The following is a 26,304-nucleotide window of genomic DNA, read 5'->3' on the forward strand; positions in this document are numbered from 1 at the left end:
TTTCTACCCCCCACCCTTTCTCTCTTTTTCCCCCTCCCAACCGATGTAAAAATATAAAACATAGGGGAGACATCTAAAATACTAATATTTTCATGTCATTGGTGTTGATTGTATCTGTTGTTTCCTCTTTAAATAAAGAGTTTACAAAAAAAAAAAAGTGCAAGCCTCCAACCACATCGAGAGAACGAATAGAAACTTTGTACTCTGAAGACATATATGTAGTCAGGGCAGGAATGACGATGTCCTGATTTAATTGAAATTTAGACACCACTTTAATAAGGAATGAAGGCTATGTCCAAAGAACTGCCCTATCCTCATGAAAAACAAGAGGAGGAGACTTGCAAGATAAAGCTGCAAGCTCTGAAAATGTTCTTGCCGTAGAAATGACCAAAAGGAAGAAAGTCTTCCAGGTCAGAAATTTAAAATCCACCGTATCCAAAGGTTCAAAAGGTAGATGCTGTAAGGCATTCAACAACAAATTTAAATCAATGGTGCTACGGGAAAAACATTCCAGGTTGCACATGGAGCACCCCCTGACTGAAAATTTTCACATCAGGCATCACAATGAGTCTTCTTTGAAAGAAAACATAAAGAGCCAACATCTGACCCTTAAGAGAACTAAGGCACAAACCCGCGTCCAGCCCATCCTGTAAGAACATAAGCAACCTGGACAATTGAACAGAAGAGGATGGATACCCCTTCTTTTCACACCAGGCAATATATGTCCTCCGGATTCGATAATAAATATTGGCTGAACCCGGTTTACAAGCCTGAAGCATGGTTTGCACCACACGCTCAGAAAAACCCTTAGTTCGCAGGATCATGGCTTCAACAGCCATGTCGTTAAATTCAGAAATTCCAAATCTAGATGAAAAAAGGGTCCTTGAGTTAATGGGTGTGGTCAAAGCGACAGACGCCACGACCGAACTCTCGCCACGGAGAGCACATTGGTGTACCAGGCCCCCCGAGGCCAATCCGGTGCCACTCGGAGGACTGGAACACCCTCTCTCTTTAACTTTTTCTTTTAACATCTGTGGAAGCATGCTACCGATGGGATAAGATACAATACGAGGAACCGGCAAGGAACAGACATGGCATCTACCAAGACAACCAAAGGAGCTCTTGCACGAGAGCAGAAGAGGTGAACTTTGTGGTTCATAAGAGACGTCATGTCGATGTCTAGCTGACCCCCACCTGTCTGCGAACTGGTGAAAGACTTCTGGATGGAAGTACCATTCGCCCGGATCCAGAGTCTGCCTCCTTAGGTAATCGGCTTCCCAGTTTTTATCACAGATATAAAGAATGCCATGATCACTGGATAGTTTGCTTCGGTCCACTGAAAGATCTTGTGTCAGTCTCGCATGCTTAAAGGACTCTTGATGCCTAGTGAGGTATGTGGCATCGTCCGACTAAATCTTCACGGCCCTTCCCTGCAGAAAGTGATGCATGCTCATAAGAGCATGGAACACTGACCGCAGTTTCATTACATTGATTGGAAGCTTGGATTCCTTTAGAGTCCAAAGACCCTGAAAGCGAGCACGAAGACAGACTGCACCCCAACCCCGAAGGCTGGCATTCGTTATAATCAAAGTCCAATCCCAGATCGAGAGTGGATAATCCCTGCATAGATTTTTCTTTCTTCAACCACCAAAGAAGCGACTGACGCACATGCGGAGACAGGCGCAATACCTAGCCTTAAAGCAAAAGTAATAGGTCCACTCAAGGGATTGGAATACCTGGCCTGACAGATTCAGATGGCATTTGTTCCATTTTGACAGAAGTTCCAACTGGAACTCGCGTGCATTAAACTGAGCAACCTGGACTTGCCCAAAAGTCTCATACTGAAATGCACAGACGTCCGTTTTGTCGCCAACAGAGATTTCACCATCTTCTGCAAGGCCAGAATCTTGTTGGGTGTCAAGTTAAAGTCCCAAAAAGGTCATCCACTGGGAGGGGATCAACTGACTTTTTGAAGTGGAGAATCCAACCATAAGTATCTAGAGTCTGGATCACTACTTGGATATAAGACTGAAGTACCTCTGAAAACTGTGCCTTCAAAAGTAGATCGTCCAGGTAAGGGATGATCGTAATCCGCTTGGAACTCAACAGAGCAGCCATGACCGCCATGATCTTGATGAAGATCCACGGGGCCGCGGCCAGAACAAAGGGAAGAACTTGAACGCACCGCAAACCTCAAGAGGGACCGATGACCCTCCTAGATGAGAACATGGAGATAGGCATCCTTGATGTCTAGAGCCACCATGAACTGCCCTTGTTTTATGCTGTGAATGACCAACCGCAAAGAGTCCATTTTAAACCTGGGCACTCTGACCTGGGTGTTCAACCATTTTAGATTCAGAATGGGTCTGAATGAGCCATCTGGATTTGGCACTAGAAAAAGGTTGCAATAAAATTCCAAATCTTTTTGTGATCTTGCGCAGAATAATCACTCCGGAAGAAATGAGGGATTGGATCGCTTCTCATAAAGCCAGTCACTTTCGTGGACATGCGGAAATCCCAGTGGTAAAAAAACACCTGGGAGGATGAACAAGGAGATCGATTTTGTACCCCTGGTCCTTAACCCTGCACACCCAGGCATCCATGGTAGACTGAAACCACCAATGCCTGAATAAGAGAAGACTGTCTCCCACCACTGGAGACCGCGTAGGGGCAAAATGCTCCTCACGCGGACTGCATGTCTGCAGGCTTAACTGCCCGACGTCGAGCAGACCAGGCCTAAAAACCACGCTGCAAACCACCCATGGCGGTGGACGACTGACCTTTGGAGGATTGGCCCAAGGAATATTGACTGCGAGATCTGCCTGAAGACCTAAAAGACTGGAATCTGGACATTCTTTGGGAACATTAACAGGAAGAAAAGTGCTCTTTCCTCCGGTAGATTGACTCATAATGGATTTAAGCTAAGGGCCAAACAAAACAACGGAGAAAGGAATTGTCTCGAGCCTTTTTAGACTCAATATCAGCCTCCAGGACTTAAGCCAGAGAGTCCGATGACGCAAATCCGCAGAGGCAGATTTTCATACCCCTATTAATCCCGCTTCCAGGGCTACCTTCCCTAAAAAAAAATCCATATCCCCCTGAATTTTATCCACCAACGGAAGCAGTTCAGAAGACTGTCCTCCCTGCCAGCAAACCTTCAGACAGCTGTTCTGACCAGTGTTCTACAGTCTTGTTGACGCACAGCGACGCCAAGGTGGGCAGCAGAGAGACACCCACCGCCAAGAAAATAGACTTAAGGATGGCCCTAACCTTACTGTCCATACCGTCCTTAAGAGTTGCTGCATTGGGAAGAGGGATAGTAGTCACTATGGACAACTTTGCAACAGGAGCATCCACACATGGAGGCATCTTCCATTTAGAAAGAACCTCAGAAGTAAATGGATAGCACGACTGCAGCCGACAAGACACCTGGAACTTCTAATCTGGGGAAGCCCAAGGCTCGGTCAACAAATCTTCCAATTGGGAAAGAGCTGGAAAAGACAAAGATTGCTTTGTCCGCACAAAAATGTTAAGTACCCTGACGCACAGCCCGTATTAATTCCATCACACTCTCAAGATGAACCTCCTCTACCACAGAAGGAGCATCCATGTCAGAATCTACCGCTAATTCCCCAGATTGTAACATCTGCTCTAAAGAGGAGGAGCCTGAAACCAAACCCTGTACTGAGGACGCAAGGCCAAGTACCCAGACTGGTTCAACAGCATCCGCTGCCACAGTCTAGCTGGACTTTGACTTAGCGAAGCAGAATCCACCTCCCTCATCAGAGAGGAAGGGGCATTTGAAGAAGGATCGCCCACACACTGAGACCGCACCAATTAGGCATGTTCAACAATAGTATTGGAAAGAGATTGAACCCAGACGGGCTCCGTTGAGTCAGAACCAGAACCTGGTACACTCTGCATCCGATCCTGAGACTGACAGGCCACCGACAAGGTGTGTGAGCCTGACTGTGTGGATGGTAACTTAACATTACAGGTGGCACAGGTGAACTTCAACATAGATTTTACCCCAGCCTTAACCCACATTGCTTTTCCCCTATCTGACATGTTAACAGATGGGACAAAACACATAGATAAAACCGTAAACCGTGAAAAACACAGTATATAAGACAAGCAGTACACACATCAGGTACAGAAAGTGAACCTGCAACACAGCCTAACAGCCCCACAGTGAAAAGGATAAACCCCCCTGAAAACAACCACCCCCAACACGTTACCTTCCAGGACACATGACAGAAAAAAAGAGAAGCTGGAGCTGTAAAATGTCTGCCTATTCTGATGTCTGCATACAAAGGAGTAAGAGACTATTGAGGAGAAAGTGCATGAGAGGGAAAACAATTCCCTCACAGGGCCCAGCAGTGGATTGACAGATGTCCAACAGGACAACCTCCCCCCCTCCACCAAATCAGTGCTTAGCAGGGCTCACTATCTTACTGACCCTAGCTTGACCCAGTCCCCTAAGTATGGATTTTTTAAAAATTAACACAAAAGCTGCCTCTAGTAAGAGGCAGCCTACTTAAAGGACACGCTATGATTTTTTACCCCAACCCCTCATCCAGCACTGTGCTAGTTGAGGGTACACTTACCTGCTGCCATCCCTCCTTACGCAGTGGCTGCACAGCAATGGAGGATGGAAACAGCCTGCAGCCAACTGTGCTCAGTTCATGGGAGGGCTAAAACAACGTTGGGAGAGGGTGGCTGGCATTGGAGGCTCCTCTATTCCCCCTCACCAGACAGTGCACAGCCGTCTCTGCTGTGCACTGACACTACACAGAAACAGCATTTGACAGCCGCGGCTACGGCTCTGTGAGCTGCCGGCTGTCAGATGACCAGAGGCTGAAGCCTCAGATTGCAATAGATAAAGAAAATCCTGAAAAGTAACAGAAATAAACTGAATAGGGCTGCAGTGGAACCTAAACAGCCTGATCGCCGGGCACCTATACTAAACTGAGGCTATATAGGAACTGAAGATTTAAAGTGTCAAATCGCCCTATCCCTATTCTATACCCCAATGTCCCCTGTGTCTCCCAAAGGAAGACAGAGAAATGCTATATGTCTGTTATCATTTTTTTCCTTCTCTATGCTGGGTCCAGTAGATCTTAAAAACAAACGCTTTTGGTTAGCCCTGCTGTGAATCCATAGTAATAAAGGCAATGACTGTAAAACAAAGTTAATTCTTTTGTGTGGCCGTATACTAAAGCAGATATGGAGGAAAGAGTGCAAATAAAGGATTAACTTTTTTCTGGGATGTGAGCCATCTTTGTCTTTACTACTAAGGTTTCATTGCTTGTTTTTGTGCATTTAGCCCAGGTACTCAAACGTAAAATGAAGTCTGATTTTACAAACAGGGATACCTAAATTCTTATTCAAAACAAGTATGTATAATTTAAGGAAACCGTTATAGGGCCGAGGAATAAATTTGTATGTTTTGCATTTGAAGGTTTTTACCCCAGTCAGTATGAATACAAAGCAGACCTGGGCACAGTCCTCAAGGAGGAGAGACCCAGAAGTTGTCAGACAAAAATGTCTATGCTTTTTTCGTTAGCACCCATCTTTCATTTTTGTTTTATAATTTGAGTGTTGCAGATGTGAATTTTGGATGTCTCATTCTTATGTTAATTTATCTATATGTTTTTGCAATATCTGTTTGTTTCGCTTCTCTATCTCTTAACAATACCCTTAGTATTACAGCATAGTTTTAAAAGACTAAGATTTTATGACTTGTAATTGTACTTCTCCTTTCTCAAACTCATGTTGTATTAGTCTTCATTAATAGCTGTACTAGCTGAGGGCACTGATTACTTTCAGTATATGGCTTCAAATATATATGGTCATCAAAGATGCTAATGTGAAATAATATAATGTGGCCAACCAGTTGCACAGATACTGCCTTATACAATTTATTTTTATGCTAGTAGAAAGCGAGATTGCCAAACCAGTCACACCAAGAGGCTGTTTTTAGTTTATCTATAATAAATGATTTGTTCCATTCAGGTGAATTTATGTATCTGTGACATTAACATGTACAGATATTGTAATGGAAATAAAGACAGCTCTGATGTCCCCCCTTACTATCATTAGCTATTTTAGTCTATAGGATTATAGGATTAGTCCAAGGAAAGTTTTAAAAGACGACTAACCCGCAACCTCTTACATGAAGAGATTGGTTTTAATTTGCCTACATTACCTTCTGCACCATCTAAGCACTTTACACAGGAAAATGCACTGTGGAGATATGAAAGCAAAAATAACTTTAAACTGTAATAAAGACTTCTTAAATGTCTGAAGAAATTTTAGACAGAAATGAGGCTTCAGTGATCATATTTATTGGTGTAAAGAAAGGGACATTGTCGATAATTAAGGTTTGTCCACAAGTCGTTGAAGACAAGACTTTAAAATTACATTTTGTTCTATTGCTAATGTGCACCTATGTATGCACATGAAAATTATATGCATTGAGCCTACATTTTAGCTGCTTAATAATGGCCCTTACTGTGCACCGATAGTTCCTTATGTGAGCAAATTATAGTGCTAGGCTTTATTATAATGTGCGATCAGATACATTGCAATGTTTTTATAGATGTAACAGCTGCTTGAACACGGAGGTATACATAACTATAAAACTGTACTGTACAACAGAGAAATGAGAGTTGATGGGTTGTTATTATTATTATTATTATTATTATTATTATTACTAATTTTTATTTATAGGGAGCCACAAAGTGTCCGTAAAGACAAACAATGGCACAGTACAAGATGAAACACACAGAACATAAGCACTATAACTCCGGAAGCTCAAAGCACAGCTATAGAGAAAGGGTGATGAAAAAATTGCAACAGCTGTTAACCTGAGCCCAAAAGGGGGGTGCGGATACAGGTTAGGAGCCCCTGAGCGTTGCAGAGAAAAGTGAGAGAAGTAAGAGGGCAGAAGGTCCAAGAGGAGGTGGACTGAGTAGCTGGAGAGCAAAGTTACAAGTGTTGGAAACAGGAGGAGAGAAAGCTCTGCTCAAAGGAGCGTACAATCTAAAGGGAGGGGTAGACATATTGAGAGACACAAGGTTGAAACGGAGACAGTCATGGAGGGGGGAAGAGGGGATAAGAGGGAGAGGTAGCCGACAAGGTGGGTAGTTAAGCGGGTGAATGGAAGGGTGGGGTTTTAATGTGCGTTTGAAACTGGACAGAGTGGGGGATGTTCTGATATAGAGCAAGGGAACTTGTTCCAAAGGAGGGGGGCAGCGCGGGAGTAGTCTTGGATACGTGCATGAGAAGTGGTAATAAGAGGGAAAGAGAGAGCGACAATCATTGGCTGATTGAGTGGGCAGGAGGGAGTGTGTATAGAGATGAGGTTGGAGATGAAGGGAGCAGTGGAGTTGGCCTTGTAAGTAAGGTTGAGGAGCTTGAAAAGGATTCTGTAGGGGAAGGGGAGTCAGTGGAGGGCTTGGTAAAGGGGGGATACAGAAGTGGAGCATCGAGAAGATGAGCCTAGCTGCTGTGTTGAGTACAGTTCGAAGAGAATCGAGATGGGAGTGGGGGAGGCCAATAAGGAAAATGTTGCAGTAGTCCAAGCGGGAAATAATCAGAGAGTGGATGAGAGACTTGGTAGCATCCTGGGAGAGGAAGGGCCGAATACGTGTGATGTTGCATAACTGGAAGCCGCAGGATTTGGCAAAGGAGAGAGAGAGGAGTCGAGGATGACACCCAGGCAGTGAAGTTGGGGAACAGGAGAGATAGAGGAATTGTCGACAGTGAGAGAGAGGCTGGAGGGGGAGGAGGTACGAGAAGGAGGAAAGACAATGAGTTTGGTTTTAGCAAGATTGAGTTTGAGAAATCTAGAAGACATCCAGGAGGAGATGGCAGAGAGGCATGCGGACATCCTAGAGAGGAGGGAGGGAGAGAGATCAGGTAGAGTTGAGTGTCATCAGCATAAAGGTGATACTTGAGGCCGAAGGAGCTGATGAGTTCACCCAGGGAGGAGGTGTATAGTGAAAAGAGTAAGGGACCAAGAACAGAGCCTTGTGAGACCCCAACTGGGAGGGTGGAAGAGGGGGAGAGAGGCGGAAACAGAAAGAACAGTCAGCAAGGTAAGAGGTGAACCACGAAAGGATAGTGCCGGAGAGGCCAATGGACTGGAGGGTGTGAAGCAGGAGGGGGTGGTTGAAGGCCGCTGAGAGTTCAAGGAGAATCAGAATGGAGAAGTGGCCCCTGGCTTTAGCCGAGAGGAGATCGTTAGTACCTTTAGCCAAGGTGGAACCCAGACTGGAGAGGATCAAGAAGGGAGTGTTTAGAAAGGTAGGTAGTGAGACGGTTGCAGACGAGCCTCTCAAGTATTTTGGAGGCAAAGGAGAGAGGGGAAATGGGACAGTAGTTAGAGAGTGAGGTGGGATCAAGATTGGGTTTCTTTAGAATGGGTGAGACGAGAGCATGTTTAAAAGAAGATTTGAAGATGCTGGTGGAGAGGGACAGATTAATGAGGTGCGCGAGGTGGGAGCAGGTGGAGGGGGAAAGGGAGTGAAGGAGGTGAGAATGGGTTAATAAATAGCCAAATGTTATTAGACAAAAATGTTCCTGGAGCTGGTATAATTGTTAACTGCAAAGACATGTCAGGACAGGACAGGTAGACTACTCCAGATGGTGGTAGTCATATTTCCGCCGGTGGAAATGTCGACACGAAAATGTCAACACATCCATGCTGCCTACATGGTTAAAATGTAGACATTGTGATTGTCAGCAGTAGTAATGTTAACTGTCACAAAGTCTACATTACACAAGCAATTTTGGCACCAAACACTTCTAAAACATAAATCCAAACAGTAATAAAGGTTAAAACTACCACCACCCCTCCCTCCCAAAACACCTCAAAACTTGTGCTGGCAGCCAATGGCAATATAGCAACCTGCAGGCACACAATGGGTTAAAAAAAACAAACTACAACAATACAGCCCCCCCCCCCCACCCAGAGCAGATCTTGCAAAATAAGGGGGACAAAAAGCACGGGGTCCCCCTAATTTTACTACAACCAGCCACTAGGCTTAGGCAGCAGGGCTGGTAGCACTATAACAGGGGAACCAGCAGCTTGGGCTCCCCCTGCCATAATGACAACCAGCCCCAGGTCTAGTTAGCACGGGGCTGGATTACCTAGGGAGTTGAGGTCTGCAAAAAAAACCAAGAAACGTGGATGTGGGTCCCTTCTCTAGTGGTACCCAGCCCTGTGCTGAAAGCACTAGGTCTCTTCCTACACCCCTGGGCGGTGGGTGTTTGGTAATAAAAGTGATTTAATTACTAAAGACAGCATTTTGTGTTTGTACACTACAGGTCCCAGAAAGGCCATACTGCCATTAAGTTTTGGCATGCTGGTGCACTTAGTACTACAAGCACCAGTTTACTCATGGCAGCCAGGGCATGCTGAGACTTTGGGGAACCACAAATGTCAGCATGCCCTGGCACATTGCCATGCCCGAGGATCTGTCTGTACCCAGACTGGGTTGTGTCACTGGAGCTGGACTGGTGACTACAAGGACAAAGCTGGGTGGCCTAATAATGTTCCTCTGCATGAAGTGAATAGACTGGTGCATATGTTGATTACACTAGCAGAGGAGAGCAAACAAGAACTGGACTGCTGGACCGGACTCTAACTAGAATGCTGGAAGTGGATCACTGTAACCAGAATGCAGTAAATGGAATGGAACCAGAATGGATGGAATCAGAGTGCTGGAATAGAACTGGAGCTGGAATGCAGACTGCACTGTATGAGCTGGATTAATAGCAAGACTGCTGGTAACCAGATTGGCACCTGAAATACAACATTGCACTGGAAACAGGTAAAGGCTCCAGGAAGTCCTTTTATAGTTGTTGATTCCTGATTGGAGACTGCAGTCAGCTGGGAAGAAACAGCACTCTGTGAGTTGCTGAGATGTGTGATGTGAATATATTCAAGATGGCAGCTCCAATGGACTGGTTTTGGAGGGAATTTGAAATGGAAGCTGTTATCACCTGATTGAGAGGAATCATGTGACCGAATCCAAGATGACCACGCCCATACTCTGATTCTGGAGGGATCTCTGGAGTGGAGACAGACTGGACAGCATCTTACAGAGAGGTGTGAAATCAGCAGAGCCTGAGGACCGCAGGGACAACTTGGGAAGGCAGTGAAGAGGTAAGTGACAGAACTTGAGAGCCTGTTGTGTGACACACCTAGGGCACGCTGTGACCTGTAGTGCTATGACACAAAATTTAAATAACTCGCATACATCTACACAATAAAATGTATTGGCAGATAAACAACCCCAGTAATACTCACCAATATCTGTGTTCTTCGTCTGTGAACTCTCCATATCTTGCAAACTTTAAACCATGCAAGTGAAAAAAGAGAAATCATTTTGCACCAGGAAAAGGACTTTCCTCATTAATTAATATTAGGGCATTATACCATGTTTCAGATTGAGGGGGTGCTTTTCCAACACATATGAACTACAATCACACAAAGACCTGAGTTGGAGAACAGAGAGCACTCCAGTCACTAATATATTAAAAATGAACTTTTAAGGGCATATTCAATTAGGTCCAGCTCCTGCGATTACACGTGTAAAGTCACAATACTTTACCGCAACATCGTGGATTTTCTTTTGCAACCTTATGGGGTGCGCACGGAAATCTGCAGTGTTTTGGTAACGGGACTCGTGCAGCTGTGTGTAATTGCGAGCCAGGGCCTAAATAAATATGGCCCATATTGTCTCATTTTAAAATTATATTACCAGGCAGTAAAATGGTAAAATATTAAAATTGATAATTAAAAATAACGTATTAGTATATAAAGTGAGAATATACAGAAAAATTAATTAAAATGTTAATAAAAAAATAACCCATTGTAAGAGCCGGTTTGTCTTGAGGGAAAGGAGATAGGTATGTTGCCTCTCAAATTGCAATTAATATGTATTAACTTATGGTCACCTCGCATATTACAGTCCTCCCTTTATTCTTTATATACCTTTATTGTTCACTTAGTCTCTGTTTTGATATCAGACTAAATCGCCATCACATATACCCATCTATCTAAACAATTGGAGATGGATGCATATACAATCTATCATCACTGGTTAGGATTTCATATGGCTAATAACAGTAGTTAGTGACACGGCGTCAGGGGTTTATCTAGACTCCACTGAACACTTGTATGTGCATATGTCACTTTCTTAACATACTAAGGCAAGTATGTCCACAAGTATGTCCACACAGTCTATAAGCAGGAGGTGGATCCTAAAATAGACAAAGAGCTTGTCCTCAAGCAACCCTATCACAAAAGTCACCACTGTTGTATTCTTATGTTCCGTCAGATCAAAATCACATATCCGCACTTTGTATATTCAGGATGGGAGCTGTTGCTCGCTCTAGTCTCACTAAGGTACAAGTGAGATGTTCGTCTGTCAACTCTCTTCAAATTCCCACTAGTGATAATGACATGCTGTAAAACAGGAGCCTCTACTATTGATGAAATTGTATATTAATGGCTTGTACACATATTATTGAGCAAATTAGTACCGGTATTCGCGGCTACATCGCGACTACCAGTTTTTACTTTCGTGCTGTGATGTCATGTCCAACGTCATCACACGACATGACTTTCTCAAGTTTTAAACCATAAAAATAATGCAAGGGTCCGTTGCTATGCATAAGAAAACAAACATTAAAATTATTCCAATCGTGGTAAAAAAAAATCTTTTCTGGCAACTTGAAAAAACGCAAATAATCGTCTGGAACGTGCTTGACAAAACAAAAAACTCTGTAAGGCGATGCATACTAAATACAAAGACCAATGTATCGCGCTCAATTACCTAAGGTACACTGATAGTTGAATGTGAGAAAAAGGGGGGGAGGAATGTTATTAATAAATATGACGATCTAATGTGATACAATAGTGCAAGAACTATACCTACTTGTATAACCAGGGATGAAAATATATATCATTAAAATTATATCATTAAAAAGTGCAAAATTAACTGAAGTGCACTAATCTGTGGTTAATTATGTAAATAACACGTTAATGGTATGTATCAATGGATATAATGTAATCATTACAATGGGCTTCCAGTTAGTGGATTTATTCAGTACATAGTCCTGCATTGGACTGAAAACAACAGACAAATAAAAAGAAAAGATTATTAAAAATTAAAACATCATAATGCTAATAGACCTCAATGAAAAGGGTTGTCACAAACAATCCTCAACACAAGAATAAAAAAGTCCATATGAACTTGTCCATATAAAATAGTCGATATCCCAATAAACGAATAGTGGCAAAGGCCCCTATTAAAAGAAATACTGCAATTGAATTATGCCACTCTACTCGCGGCGATTCCAGTCGGGGTATAGATATACAGTCTTGTACCGGATTCCCAGTATGTTATCCAGGACGGGTCGCAATGTGAACGAGGCGGTGGCTAGCGGTGGAGCTCGTATCCTTCAATGTCAGCTGGTTCCTAGCAGAAGCGGTACACGGAAGAAGCGCGAAGATGGCGTGCGTTCCACAGTGGACCGCAAACCGGAAGTCCTGTGTAATTAGGCGGAAGTGGGTGTGTCCCAACACGTTTCATCTGCAGAGCAGATTTCCTCAGGGGTTGTAGAGTAACGACTTGTCGTAATGCTATTTATAGTGGATTCCTCAGATTGAATAATTGCCCAGTACAATATTCATATGAGTCCCTAGATGATTGTTAAGTACCTAAATGGTTATTTGCTGATCATAATGTGACAATATATTCATAACATCATAATGGGTTATATATAACACACAAATACCATAACAAAATGGCTAATATTAAGTATCAAAAAGGTAAGTAGGTGGACAGGAAAAACACATACATTGATATTAACCAATTAATACTCAAATATTCAGTGATCAGAAGAGCACATACACTAATAATGACCAGTTAAAAGACTCAAATGATGGATGGTCAATTTAATAAATGTTCATATAGTCTGACATGACTGGTATATACACCATACCCATACAATCAATAATGACCTGAGTCACTAATCTGGCTATGCCCTTAAAAAGAGCTCACGGCTGATAGAAAAGGTCCTGAAATCAATTACAATTATATGATTATAGAGACATTCTAATGTATTAAAAACACTATAACTATGGAGATATAAACAGGAACTCTAAATCCCAGAAATTGAGGAGTAAAAAACGGTGACATATTACTGATTATGTACAATATATGCACCATTAAATCATGGCACGTCAAAGATGGCATGTCCTGCCGCTAAAATCACCGTATTGGGATTGATCTACAACATGTCTACTACTGTACTGGATATTCCCAGGAGGTCACCCATCCCGGTACTAGGCCAGCTCCACTCTGCTTGGCTTCCAAGGTCGGTGGGGATTGGGCATCACCAGAGTGGTATGACCGTAGTTCGCATGGAGATACTTAGCCCAAAGGGACAATATGGCATGGACACTGCCACTGAAATGTCACCATATGGCAGCCAATATAGACAAATGTTCCTGATTGGCCTGTATATCCTATCTTATAAGGAGACATCGAACTCCATATTTAATCCTCGGGGTGTTAGAGTATTGAGGTAGAGGATCAATTTGGATTCTTCTCTATTGATGTTTTTGATTGGATCTCCTCCTCGCCAGTTGTTATGTACAATCTTAATACCTAAAAATTGAAGCCCTATAGGGTCACAGTTATGCATGATCTTAAAATGGTTAGAAAGATAGTGTTTTTCAAAACCATTCTTGACATTCCTAATATGTTCACCGATTCTAACCTTTAGGGGTCTGATAGTTCGGCCGATATATTGCTTGCCACATGGGCACTGTATGAGATAGATTACGTTCTTGGTGATACATGTGATGAACTCCTTGATCGTGTATTTCTTATTGTCGTGTGCCAAAAAAACCTCTGGTATTCCTTTTGTGTTATTGTGTTGAGTAGTACGACAATTGATACACTTGCCACAATGATAGAAACCTGGTTTTTGTCCATTGTTAATTAACCAATTAGTGTGAATGATGTTATTTTTGATATGATTCTTAACTAGTACTTTCTTGAGATCCGGGGCTTTCCTGAAAACTACTTTGGGTTTGGCTGGAATCAAGGGGCCTAGGATATCGTCCTTCTGTACAATGTGCCAATGTTTGTTAATAATGTGTTTTAAATGATGGGCTTCACTAGAGTAGTTGGAAACAAAGTAAATATGATTGTTGGCAGTACTTTCCTTGCCGGAAGAGTCAGCTTGTGTTGATGAGTGATACTTTAAAAGTTGGCTTCGGTCAGTATTTAGAAGTTTATTGAATGCTGTGTCGATTATATGATTATTATAATCTTTCTCCTGAAATTAGGACTTAAGTTCAGTGCCTTGAGTAATGTAATCCTGCATGTTAGTACAATTGCGTCTAATCCTTGAAAATTGACTAAATGGAATGCTCTTAAGCCACTGTGGATGGTGATGACTTGATGATAGAATATAACTGTTTACATCCACTTGTTTCCTATATGTTTTAGTGGCTATACTATTATTCTGTGTAAAAATTTCTAGATCCAGAAATTCTATGGAGGATTGACTATACTTAGCGGTGAATTGTAAACCATAGTTGTTGTTATTAATATGGTTCAGAAATTGTAGAAGTGAGGATTCCGGCCCATCCCATACAATGAGGACATCATCGATGTACCTTCTCCAGAGCACTAGACTTGCCTCCCAGCTATTATTAGACCAGATGTTATGGTCTTCCCAAAAACTCATGTAGAGATTGGCATAGCTGGGGGCAAATATAGTGCCCATTGCGGTCCCTTGTATTTGTAGATAGAATTGATCTTGGAACCAGAAATAGTTATGTCTAAGAATGAATTCAATATTCGTCAATATGAATTCTATCTGGCTTGCATCCAAGGTGGGGTCTTGCTCTAAAAAGTAACGTGTACTTTGAATACCTAAATCGTGTCTAATTATAGTATAGAGCGAGGTCACATCACATGTGACCAACCAATATTTGGGATTCCAGGTAAGTTCTTGCAAAATCTGTAGAACGTGTGTAGTGTCTTTCAAATAGGCTTTTTGAGCCTTGACATATGGTTGTAAATAAATATCCAAATAATGTGAAAGATTTGCTGTTATGGACCCAATGCCAGAAATAATCGGTCTCCCCGGTGGTTGTTTGATGTTTTTGTGAATTTTGGGGAGATAATATATAACGGGAATAATAGGGTGAGAATTGTGAATGTAATTGTATTCATTGTTAGATAATATTCCCAAATCTCTACCTTGGTTAAGAATAGTTTTAAGTTGATCAGAGAAATCCATGGTTGGGTTTGTGTCTAAAAGCTGATAAGTGGATGAGTCAGATAATAATCTGTGGATCTCTTTGATGTAGTCACTCGTGTTCAGGAGCACTATACCACCACCTTTATCAGCAGGTTTAATAGTGATATTCCTGAGGTCCTGTAATTGTTTAAGTGCCTGCATTTCCAGTTGGGTTAGATTGACATTCTTATAGTTGTATTTGTGTGGAACTAAGGCATCAATATCTGCCAGGACCATAGTCTCAAAGGCATCTATCAGATTACCTTTTAGTTGTCGGGGGTAAAATTTGGATTCCAGTTTTAGATTGGTATGTTTATATGTATCATCAGGTATTGTAACTTTCCGTTCCAGTGGAGTTTTGGCATAATATTTTTTAAGAGTTAATTTCCTAATAAATCGCTGAACATCCCTATAGGTGTCAAAATTATTAAGGGACCTAGTGGGGGCGTATTTCAAGCCTTTATTTAAAACACTAATTTCTGGTTTAGAAAGGACGTGATCGCTCAAATTAAAAATGCCTATGGGTTTCAGAGGACTATTAGTTGTTCCTATTGTTTTTTTGTTTTTTTGACCTCCTCTCCTACCTCCTCTGAAGTGTTTAGTTTTCTTTTTGTCGATTGAGATTGGCTGGGTCTTAAGTGTGTGCTCATGAATTTCGGACCCAGTCCTAAAAAATGGCCTATTTGTGAGAAGGTATCTTGCTGAATCGGGCCTGTATTAGAATCTGAATTATCCAGAACTACTATTGGTGTGGAGTATAGTGTGTTGTCCTTATTATTGAAAAAAGGACCATCAGATCCTAGGGGCGGAGTGTCCTGATTATGGGGAATGTCACCAGCTATCGATGTGCATTTCTTAGGAGTCTGGTGTTTCCAACCTTTTTCAAAGGATTGGATAGCAAAGTTGTCATAATTGAGGCTGAGATCGTCATGCACAGAAAAGGAAATTGATTCAGAACCTGAACATACAGTAATATCAGGGGTCAATGTAGTATGGGAAGACCGGATTTTAGCTGATTTTTTATGTATAAACGCCATGTATTGCTGGTAAGTCATTCCCATTTTCTTATACGGTAATTTATAGGCAGTAATCTTGTATAGATTATTTCTGGTGTTGTTAGTGTCAGTATCTACTTTGGATTGTGTCTGATCTTTAGTGTGTAATTTCTTAGGAGGTTTGGTCTTTTTGAATATCCAGTACAGTAGTAGACATGTTGTAGATCAATCCCAATACGGTGATTTTAGCGGCAGGACATGCCATCTTTGACATGCCATGATTTAATGGTCCATATATTGTACATAATCAGTAATATGTCACCGTTTTTACTCCTCAATTTCTGGGATTTAGAGTTCCTGTTTATATCTCCATAGTTATAGTGTTTTTAATACATTAGAATGTCTCTATAATCATATAATTGTAATTGATTTCAGGACCTTTTCTATCAGCCGTGAGCTCTTTTTAAGGCATAGCCAGATTAGTGACTCAGGTCATTATTGATTGTATGGGTATGGTGTATATACCAGTCATGTCAGACTATATGAACATTTATTAAATTGACCATCCATCATTTGAGTCTTTTAACTGGTCATTATTAGTGTATGTGCTCTTCTGATCACTGAATATTTGAGTATTAATTGGTTAATATCAATGTATGTGTTTTTCCTGTCCACCTACTTACCTTTTTGATACTTAATATTAGCCATTTTGTTATGGTATTTGTGTGTTATATATAACCCCTTATGATGTTATGAATATATTGTCACATTATGATCAGCAAATAACCATTTAGGTACTTAACAATCATCTAGGGACTCATATGAATATTGTACTGGGCAATTATTCAATCTGAGGAATCCACTATAAATAGCATTACGACAAGTCGTTACTCTACAACCCCTGAGGAAATCTGCTCTGCAGATGAAACGCGTTGGGACACACCCACTTCCGCCTAATTACACAGGATTTCCGGTTTGCGGTCCACTGTGGAACGCACGCCATCTTCGCGCTTCTTCCGTGTACCGCTTCTGCTAGGAACCAGCTGACATTGAAGGATACGAGCTCCACCGCTAGCCACCGCCTCGTTCACATTGCGACCCGTCCTGGATAACATACTGGGAATCCGGTACAAGACTGTATATCTATACCCTGACTGGAATCGCCGCTAGTAGAGTGGAATAATTCAATTGCAGTATTTCTTTTAATAGGGGCCTTTGCCACTATTCGTTTATTGGGATATCGAGTATTTTATATGGACAAGTTCATATGGACTTTTTTATTCTTGTGTTGAGGATTGTTTGTGACACCCCTTTTCATTGAGGTCTATTAGCATTATGATGTTTTAATTTTTAATAATCTTTTCTTTTTATTTGTCTGTTGTTTTCAGTCCAATGCAGGACTATGTACTGAATAAATCCACTAACTGGAAGCCCATTGTAATGATTACATCATATCCATTGATACATACCATTAACGTGTTATTTACATAATTAACCACAGATTAGTGCACTTCAGTTAATTTTGCACTTTTTAATGATATAATTTTAATGATATATATTTTCATCCCTGGTTATACAAGTAGGTATAGTTCTTGCACTATTGTATCACATTAGATCGTCATATTTATTAATAACATTCCTCCCCCCCTTTTTCTCACATTCAACTATCAGTGTACCTTAGGTAATTGAGCGCGATACATTGGTCTTTGTATTTGGTATTTTCACAGGAAGGGATTCCTGAGTATTGCTGCTCTTGCCGGGTTGGGGTTGAGCGCAGTTCCTTATTTCCATTTCTATAAGGCGATGCATACTAGCTTCATTATTTAGAAGCTGCTGCCAAGTAATGAAATACTGACAGATGATATCTCTATTTCTAAGCAGGGGCCTTCTCACTGACCGCATGAGAAATAAATTTTCAGGTTATAAACAGACCTAGCGACTGTCAGTTTTTGATTGTGCGCAAGGAGTTTCTGCCTACAGGAACAAAGTCTGCATCTTCTGTATGGGTAATTTTTTTGCCAAGCATGTTCCAGATCAATATTATGATTTTTCAAGCATCAAGAAAAGAATATTTTTTTTATATGTTTTTCTTTCTGAGTTTAAAGCTCAAGATTGGATCCTTTAAAGCTTACTCAATTAGATTGTTTACAGAGGAAGAACAGATGTTTGTAAGTATTACTGGGATTGTTTATCTCTCACTAAATTTCATGGTGACAACGAGCTGTGTGGTTTAATTACATTTTGTGTTGGGTTACTGCAGTTCACAGTGGGCCCTGAATGCCAGTACTACAAACAACAGCATGCCAAAACTGTAAATGGCAGCCTTAGCTTGCTGGGAACAGTAGTGCACAACACAAAATGGTGTATTTATTAATAATGTAACTTTTATTACCCCATACTCACTGCCCAGGGGTGTGGGAAGAGCCCTAGTGCTTTCAGCACTGGGTTGGGTACCGCTAGGAAAGGGGTCCGCATTTTCTTTGCAGACTCAAACCATCTAGGGGAATTGCTACTGTCGAAAATAGCAATATCTACATTTTAACCACGAAGGCAGCATGGATGTGTCAGCATTTCCACCACCTGGAATTCGTACCTAACCCACTCCAGAATTTGACTGCATAGGACCGTACCACCAAACATGGCAAAAAATGTGTCAGCCACCTAACATCACTAAAAGTAGAGTAGGGAAAAAGTGGAGGAAAAGAGGTGTTCTAAATACACTGTTTTCCGATACAACCTATATATAATACATATTGTAGTCTCTCTTTGGGTTAATGCATATGAAGTTTCATTCCTCCTCTTCCCAGATCTTTCCTCATGTTTCATCTGTAAAAGTAAATCCAAGAACCCCATTCTAAACATTTCATAGTGGAATTACTGGTAATTTCTGTGTGTAAGGCTGAAATGAGGTGAGGGCATGCGAGGCTTATAAAACAAAAATATTCAAAGTTTTGTTAGTTACTAGCAACTAATAATTGAAAATTATAAAGGAATGGTTTGTTAAACTATACTACTTTCTTCATAATAATAAAAAATAATGACTTACAGTTAAGAAGCTCTTTCTTCATCTGCAAATGCCTTTGTCCACTGTAAATTGTTTTGAAAAATTTAAATAGCACTAATAAAATGATTAGTGGGTATGGTAACATTAGAAACAATGTCAGATCTATTTACATGCGTTCTGTGGGTGTGAACCCTATGTAATACTTTTTTTTAACAAATTGAAACACCCCCAACAACAAGGTCACCCTACATATATAATGTTATTTCTGCAAGGAGTACCGTGTTGACATTTTTTGGTTTGAGTAAAAAGTAAACGACATCTAAGGTTCAAATGCACGTCAGATTAATCCAGTAATTTAAGTGGCCTGAACCATTTCTAATTTGGCCATGCATGTGGCCCCATTTTTTACTTATTACAATCAACATTTGATCGCTGCTCATCCTTGCAGTAATTTACGGGCAATTGGGTCTGCAACAACCTAATTGATTGACAGTATTTGAGTGTATGGTCACTTTAAATATCTCTCTCATAACCATCTGTTGAAAAGATCCTAACTCTGCACACTATAGAGATATGCCTACACTGCTGGTTGTGAGTGCATACACACTTCCACATTTGGCTGACATTGTTCCATCGTTGATGGTTATTTTCGGTTCATTTATAAAATCAAATTAAATGATACGATGTGCCTTTTTATAATAAAACATGATCGTAGGAGCGCACACACTAATGCAATAGTGTGTACCTAACAGTCGTTTGGCACGATAATTGGGTGAAAAACCTGTAGTGTGTACCCAGCTTTAGACCATGTAAAATCTTGCTTTAACACTAGATGGTGAAGTGGGAGTACTGTTAGAAGTCTTATTAAATACAGAGTATTTATCCCCTGCAGCTAAACCTTAGTGATGAGGGAGGTTTGTGTCACCGTACACTGCACTTTCATTGAGATCACTTTGTGTGATTATTAATGGATTAGGCTATGAGAATAAAAAATGATCTCTTCCTGTAGTCAGCTGGGGTTTATCAAAAGTACACAGTATATGCTGGTGGACATTATAATGATGGGCACTGGTGCAGGTGGTCTAAAAAAAAAAAAAGCTGGATCATTGGAGTTGGAGGCCAGGTCACAGATGGCATCAAGGGTCTAGAGAACTTTAGTTAAACCACATTTTGGCCACCAACTGTTGATATTAAACAGCACTTTCTACTATGGCAGTTCGATAAATATGTATTTGATGTATTTTTGTTTATTTTAGTTGCAGTACTAAGCATTTGTTTATGCACAGTTAAGTAATTTGTATTTTAATATGTATTATACATGCTAATGTAATATCTAATGTTTAACCAGGTGCTGTGTGGCAAAGTTAAGAAAATCAACACAAGTTCTGGAATGAAAGTAGCTTTGGATCCAACCCCAAATTTTGACAGTCATGTATCAAAAAAGGCACCATTATGGAATGACCCGTTTGATGAGCAGGTTGCAAATTCCTTGGTATGATCTAGCAGTAATAGAAACAATCTATGTAACAGTCCTCTTTCTTTCAGATGCAAAATACAGATTTTCAACTGAACATGGTAAACAATGAGAAACATTTTGCGGCAAATACACCCTGAGATGTTAACTTAGAAGTGCTTGCATGCCTGTGTTTGTACTGCACCGTGAATTCCCTATATCTATTTTGTATTTTACATGCTTCCCAAGTGCTCACTGGAATAATGAAATCAGTGCCTAATTGTATAGGGCCAAAAATATTTATTTTTAAACTATTTTGCCAGCAAGAAATGTATTGAGAGTCACCTCTTGCTTTCAAGTATATCCTGAAATAGGACAATGAGGGTCAAGCTGACTTGCATGCATTGAAATTGTTGTTGCTTTTTATATGTGTATATTTATTGTATTGCCTGACTACGGGTCAGTATATGACTTTTTGGAACAGAGCGTGAGCTTGAAACATCTGCCACCAACAAGGTAGTGCAAGTCATGATTTTAACCAGAAGAAAAACATAGTAATACATAAATTGCAAATAAAATAACACCAAGTTATAGATATATAGATTTATACACTATATGGACAAAAGTATTCGGACGCTTGACCATTACACCAACAGGGACTGTAATGACATTGTATTCAAATACATATACTTTAATATGGAGTTGGTCTCCCTTTTGTTGCAATAACAGCTTCCACTCTTTTTGGAAGGCTTTCCCAAGATGTTGGAGTGTTTCTGTGGGAATTTGTGCCCTTTCATTCTGTAGAGCATTTATGAGGTTATTCACTGATGTTGGACGAGAATTTCTGGCTCGCAATCTTTGTTCCAGTTAATTCCAAAGGTGTTCGATGGAGTTTAGGTCAGGGCTGTGTGCGGGCCAGTCAAGTCCTTCCACACCGATCTCATCAAACCATGTCTTTGCAGTCCTTGCTTTGTGCACTGGGGCACAGTCTTATTTGAATAGAAAAGGACCTTCCCCAAACTGTTGCCACAAAGTTGGAATCATTGCATTGTCCAAAATGACTTGGTATGCTGAAGCATAAAGATTCACTGGAGATAAGGGGCCTAGCCCAAACCCTGAATAACAGCCCCAAACCATTATCCCTTCTCCACCAAACTTCACAGTTTGCATAATGCAGTCAGGCAGGTAACGTTATCCCGTCATCCGCCAGACCCAGAATTACCCATCTGACTACCAAACAGAGAAGCGTGATTCGTCACTCCACAGAACGCGTTTCCACTGCTCCTTATTCCAGTGCTGGTGTGCTTTACACCACTTCATCTGACGCTTGGCATTGGTCTTGGTGATGTGAGGCTTGCATGCAGCTGCTTGGCCATGGAAACCCATTTCATTAAACTCCCGCTGCACAGTTATTGTGCTTACTTTAATCCCAGTGGAATTTTGGAAATCTTGAGCTATGGAATCAGCAGAGCGTTGGCGACTTTTACACACCATGCGCCTTAGCAGTCGTTGTTCCTCCTTCAGCAGAACTTAGACATTGCAGATGCGTCTTGGAATCAACTGGATCAGAGTTTTTGTATTTCTCATAGGTTTGCTAACTTGTATCCACTGCAGGAACAGGAGTCTGCACACTGGGAACAGGTACCCAGGATGGACACTCCGGTAGCAAAACCGGTCCTGCCAGACCACTTTGTAGGTGCCCAGTTCAGCACCTGCAAAGTGTACCCCGTTTCATTACCCGGACTTACTTCGACTGGTTTAATGGCGTGGCTGTTGAGGTCGGTCTCTGGCGATCTAAGCGATTCTCTCACAGAGTAGTGGAATGTTCCAAGAGTGCGGACTCTGAGATTTGGTTCATTTTGGCAGTCCTTTCGTGGGATCCCGCCTTCCAGGGGAAATCCATCAAATAGAGGCAGACCTCTGGCATCCAGGGAACACACCCACAGAGACAGAGGCTCTCATTCCAAACGACGTCTAATCTCCAAGAGCGTGGATAATCCGTTGGCATGACGGGACTCCCCCGTTACTCGCAGCAGTGGGGGTCGCCTTCTACTGTCTAGGATCCTGGGGATTAAGACCCGAAGGGTACATCATAGATTTGGCAGGTCTCGTTCCTCATCGATTCTTTGCCACCTCTTTACCGGAATATCGGGGAAAAAAGGCAGGCGATGCTTCCCTTCTCTCAGCAGGTGTTATATGCAATGTTCCAGAGTCTCAAAGGGGCAGGGGATTTTACTCAAATCTTTTCTTGGTTCTCAGACCGGACGGATAATTTCTTCCAATACTAAATATGAAGGGCCTAAATCAGTATCTTAGAGTGGACGGATTCTGGATGGAATCGGTCCACTTTTGTGATCAATGGATTGGATTCTTTGGTATTTTTGGCGTCCATAGATATCAGGGACGCTTATCTACATGTTCCCATCTGGGAGGTACACCAACCCCTCCTTCGGTTTAAGGTGGGAAGTGCTCATTTTCAATTCAGGGCCCTGGTTTTTGGACTGTCTACTGCCGAGTTTTTACAAAAACAATGGCGTTCATGGCCGCACTCCTGAGGAACATGGGTGTAAACATTATTCCTTACTTGGACAATCCCAGTGATTCAAAGGGTACTCAGGCGAGCTAATCTGGGAGGACTTCCAGTCATTCTAGTGGCATCGAATTGGCCCAGGCTAGTTTGGTATGCCAACATCCTCCAAATGGCGGACGGACCTTCCGCTTTGTACAGACCTGCTCAGGCAGGGACCGTTTCATTACCCGGATCTACTTAGACTGGTTTAATGGCGTGGCTGTTGAGGTTGGTCTCTGGCGATCCAAGGGATTTTCTCACAGAGTAGTGGAGATGTTGATGTGGGTGCATAAGCCAGCTTCAGTTCATCTATCACAGGTTTTGATGAACTTATATAAGCTGATGTGAGTGTCCCTCGATCAGAGCAGAATCTTTCAGGCTTTTATTTTTTTGCTTTCCTGCTAACCGGTTTGGAAGCAGGACTTAGAATAAGTTCCCTGAAGGTTCAGGTATCTGCTCTCTCTGTGTTATTTCACAGATGGCTCGCTACTCTACCAGATGTTCGTACTTTTCTTAAAGGGGTGTTGAGAGCTCAACTTCCTTACATTCTGCCCTTTGGATCCCTGAGACCTCAATCTGGTTCTTAATGTTTTGAAAAAAACCTCTCTTTGAACCTCTTGGTTCCGCAGAACTACGTCTTTTGAAGTGGAAGGTGGGTTTTCTGCTGGCCTATCGTTGGCACGCAGGGTGTCAGAGCTTGGAGCCTTGTCATGCAGTACACTGTACCTGGTGTTCAAAGAAGATAGGGCAGTCCTCCGGACGGTGGTCTTCGGTTTCCACATAAATCAAGAAATTGTGGTTCTGGCCTTTAGGGAAGGGGCGTCCTTAGTGGGAACTTCCTCCTCAGTTTCCTTGTATGTAGTTAGGGCTCTGAATCTATGTGGATAGGAATTTGTCTTGTAGAAAGACGAATGCTCTTTTTGTCCTATATGACTTCCAAAAAAAAGGAGATGGCCGGCCATCAAGCAAATTATTCCTCGTTGGATTAAGTCTATGATAAAACATCCTTATGTGAGTTTAAACCGACATGTGCCAGTCAGACCCACTGCTCACTCCACTCGTTCGGTGTGGGCCTCTTGGGCTGCGAGTCATGGTGCTTCTGCGGATCAGCTTTGCCAGGTGGACACTTGGTCCTCTGTGCATACATTTACCATATTGTACCAGTTTAATGTTTTTTGCGTCTGGTTGTGGCCGCAGTGTTTTGCAGGCTGGGCTATCAGAGCGGTTACTTCCTTAGGAGGCTGCTTTGGAAGGTCCCCATGGTAGCAGGGTCCCCCAGATTGGATGATTGAGAAAAGAAGATTTTTTTCTTTCTCTGTGTTCCCGCTTTTCTGCTGTGTGGTCTTGGTTGTTTGGCTCTTTTTCTTGGGACTTTAGTATTATACTGTGACTTGTAGGAGTTGCAGAGGGGAGGAGTCAGCAGCGAGTTTAGTTGTTAACTATTTAAGTGCCAATTCCATGCGCCCTCATACAACAAACCCCATGATAGCAGTGTCCCCTAGATGGATTCAGAGAAAGCTTTAACAGAAGTACATAAATCTTCTTTTTACACAAGAAATTAAATGTACGTCCAACTCTGCATGTGCCCCATGAGTGTACAAAACCACAAAAATAGAAACAGTTTATTCACTATGCGTGTGAGATTTACTATTTGTAAAGTACTCTGTTACATATTTTTATGTGGATAATTCTTGTAGATATACAGCAAAAATAGACATTTATTTTAACATTTCCAATGCTAAGATCCTATCTGAAACTGATATTTATGTATTCTACAGATATATGTTTATGAATATGATAGGCAATGTAAACCTGTGAAAACACCAAGACAATGTCTTCCGATTGCTTCAGTATATGCAAGTTTTGTAGCCACAAAAACTGTTAAAACCTCAGGACCAGTGTACCTCCCGTCCAAGGCCATTTCACCAGGTAGGATAATGTTGATTTTTTTTTTTTCTCTTGGTTTATGTATGGCTGCAAAATGTGGACATTCAGGGTCAAATTCACTGAGTCTAAGTGAAAAAAGTTATTAACACACCCTCTGCAGGGTACAAATATAAACATGACAGATTTCTTTTTTTTGTGGTTGTTTTATTAGTTTTTATCACGCATGGGATAGATGGGGCTAGAAAAAAACAAAGGTAGAGGGGGAAAGAGACAAGATGGGAGTCATGAAGGAGGCACATATTATGTATAGAGGTCTAATTTATTCTTGAAGATGTATTGAGGGTGTTGTGGATGATGCTAGGTATGTATTCCATATGATACACTAGCCTTACTCTATTAATAATAGATGGCAGAGAGAGTTGTTCTGTATTTTTCATGGCACACAAGATTTGGGTTATCAGTATTTTGTGTTTAGTTCGATTCGTAATATCAAGTAAGAAAAAGAATCAGACAAACATATACTTCATGAAGAGGCTAATTCAGGTCAGTCCAAACACAAATTAGTGTATTAGAATCTCCTACAAAGCAGAAAATTATCTGGAAAATAATGTAATGTTTTAGGGTCAAGGTAACAGCTATGGTATATTTTGTGTGCATTGTCTCTCATCTTAACACAGATGAAGGTTTTTGAGATTGCAGTAGGATAAATTGGGTTATGTGAATAGCTCGATAGTATTTAATAAAGTTAATAGCTACCAGCTCCCAGTCCTCTCTCCTAAATTCGTTTAAGTAAAATGTCCATTGGAATTCTGGGCTTTCTGACCATATAAATTTAGAGGTTAATTGTTGTAGAGTTTTAAAATAACTCAAATTGGCAAAGTTTGAAAAAGGTATAGGAGGTGTGGTTACATTTTTAGGGATGTGAATCTACTAACCCAATATATTAATATTTTATTCCATTTAGCAAGGTTTGATTTAGATATTATTTTTCAAGTTTTGTAGAATATTGGGAGGCAGATTGAGATCTAAAATTTCATATTTATTTATTTTGATATTCTAA

The 26,304-nt window shown here is 41.3% G+C and overlaps 1 protein-coding gene and 1 pseudogene across 1 annotated transcript in view; one reads left to right on the forward strand and one right to left on the reverse strand.

Annotated features, from left to right (window-relative positions):
- Positions 1 to 26,304, forward strand: part of LOC142145880 (uncharacterized) — a 110,711-nt gene that overhangs the window by 11,813 nt on the left and 72,594 nt on the right. The window contains exons 4-5 of the mRNA XM_075204606.1: positions 20,684 to 20,827; positions 25,136 to 25,286. Of these exons, the coding sequence (XP_075060707.1) occupies positions 20,684 to 20,827; positions 25,136 to 25,286 (295 nt within the window). The remainder of the gene's footprint in view (positions 1 to 20,683; positions 20,828 to 25,135; positions 25,287 to 26,304) is intronic.
- On the reverse strand, positions 13,320 to 13,438 carry LOC142136176 (5S ribosomal RNA; annotated as a pseudogene).

The sequence above is a fragment of the Mixophyes fleayi genome, chromosome 1, assembly GCF_038048845.1.
Source record: "Mixophyes fleayi isolate aMixFle1 chromosome 1, aMixFle1.hap1, whole genome shotgun sequence".
Taxonomy (NCBI): Eukaryota; Metazoa; Chordata; class Amphibia; order Anura; family Limnodynastidae; genus Mixophyes; species Mixophyes fleayi.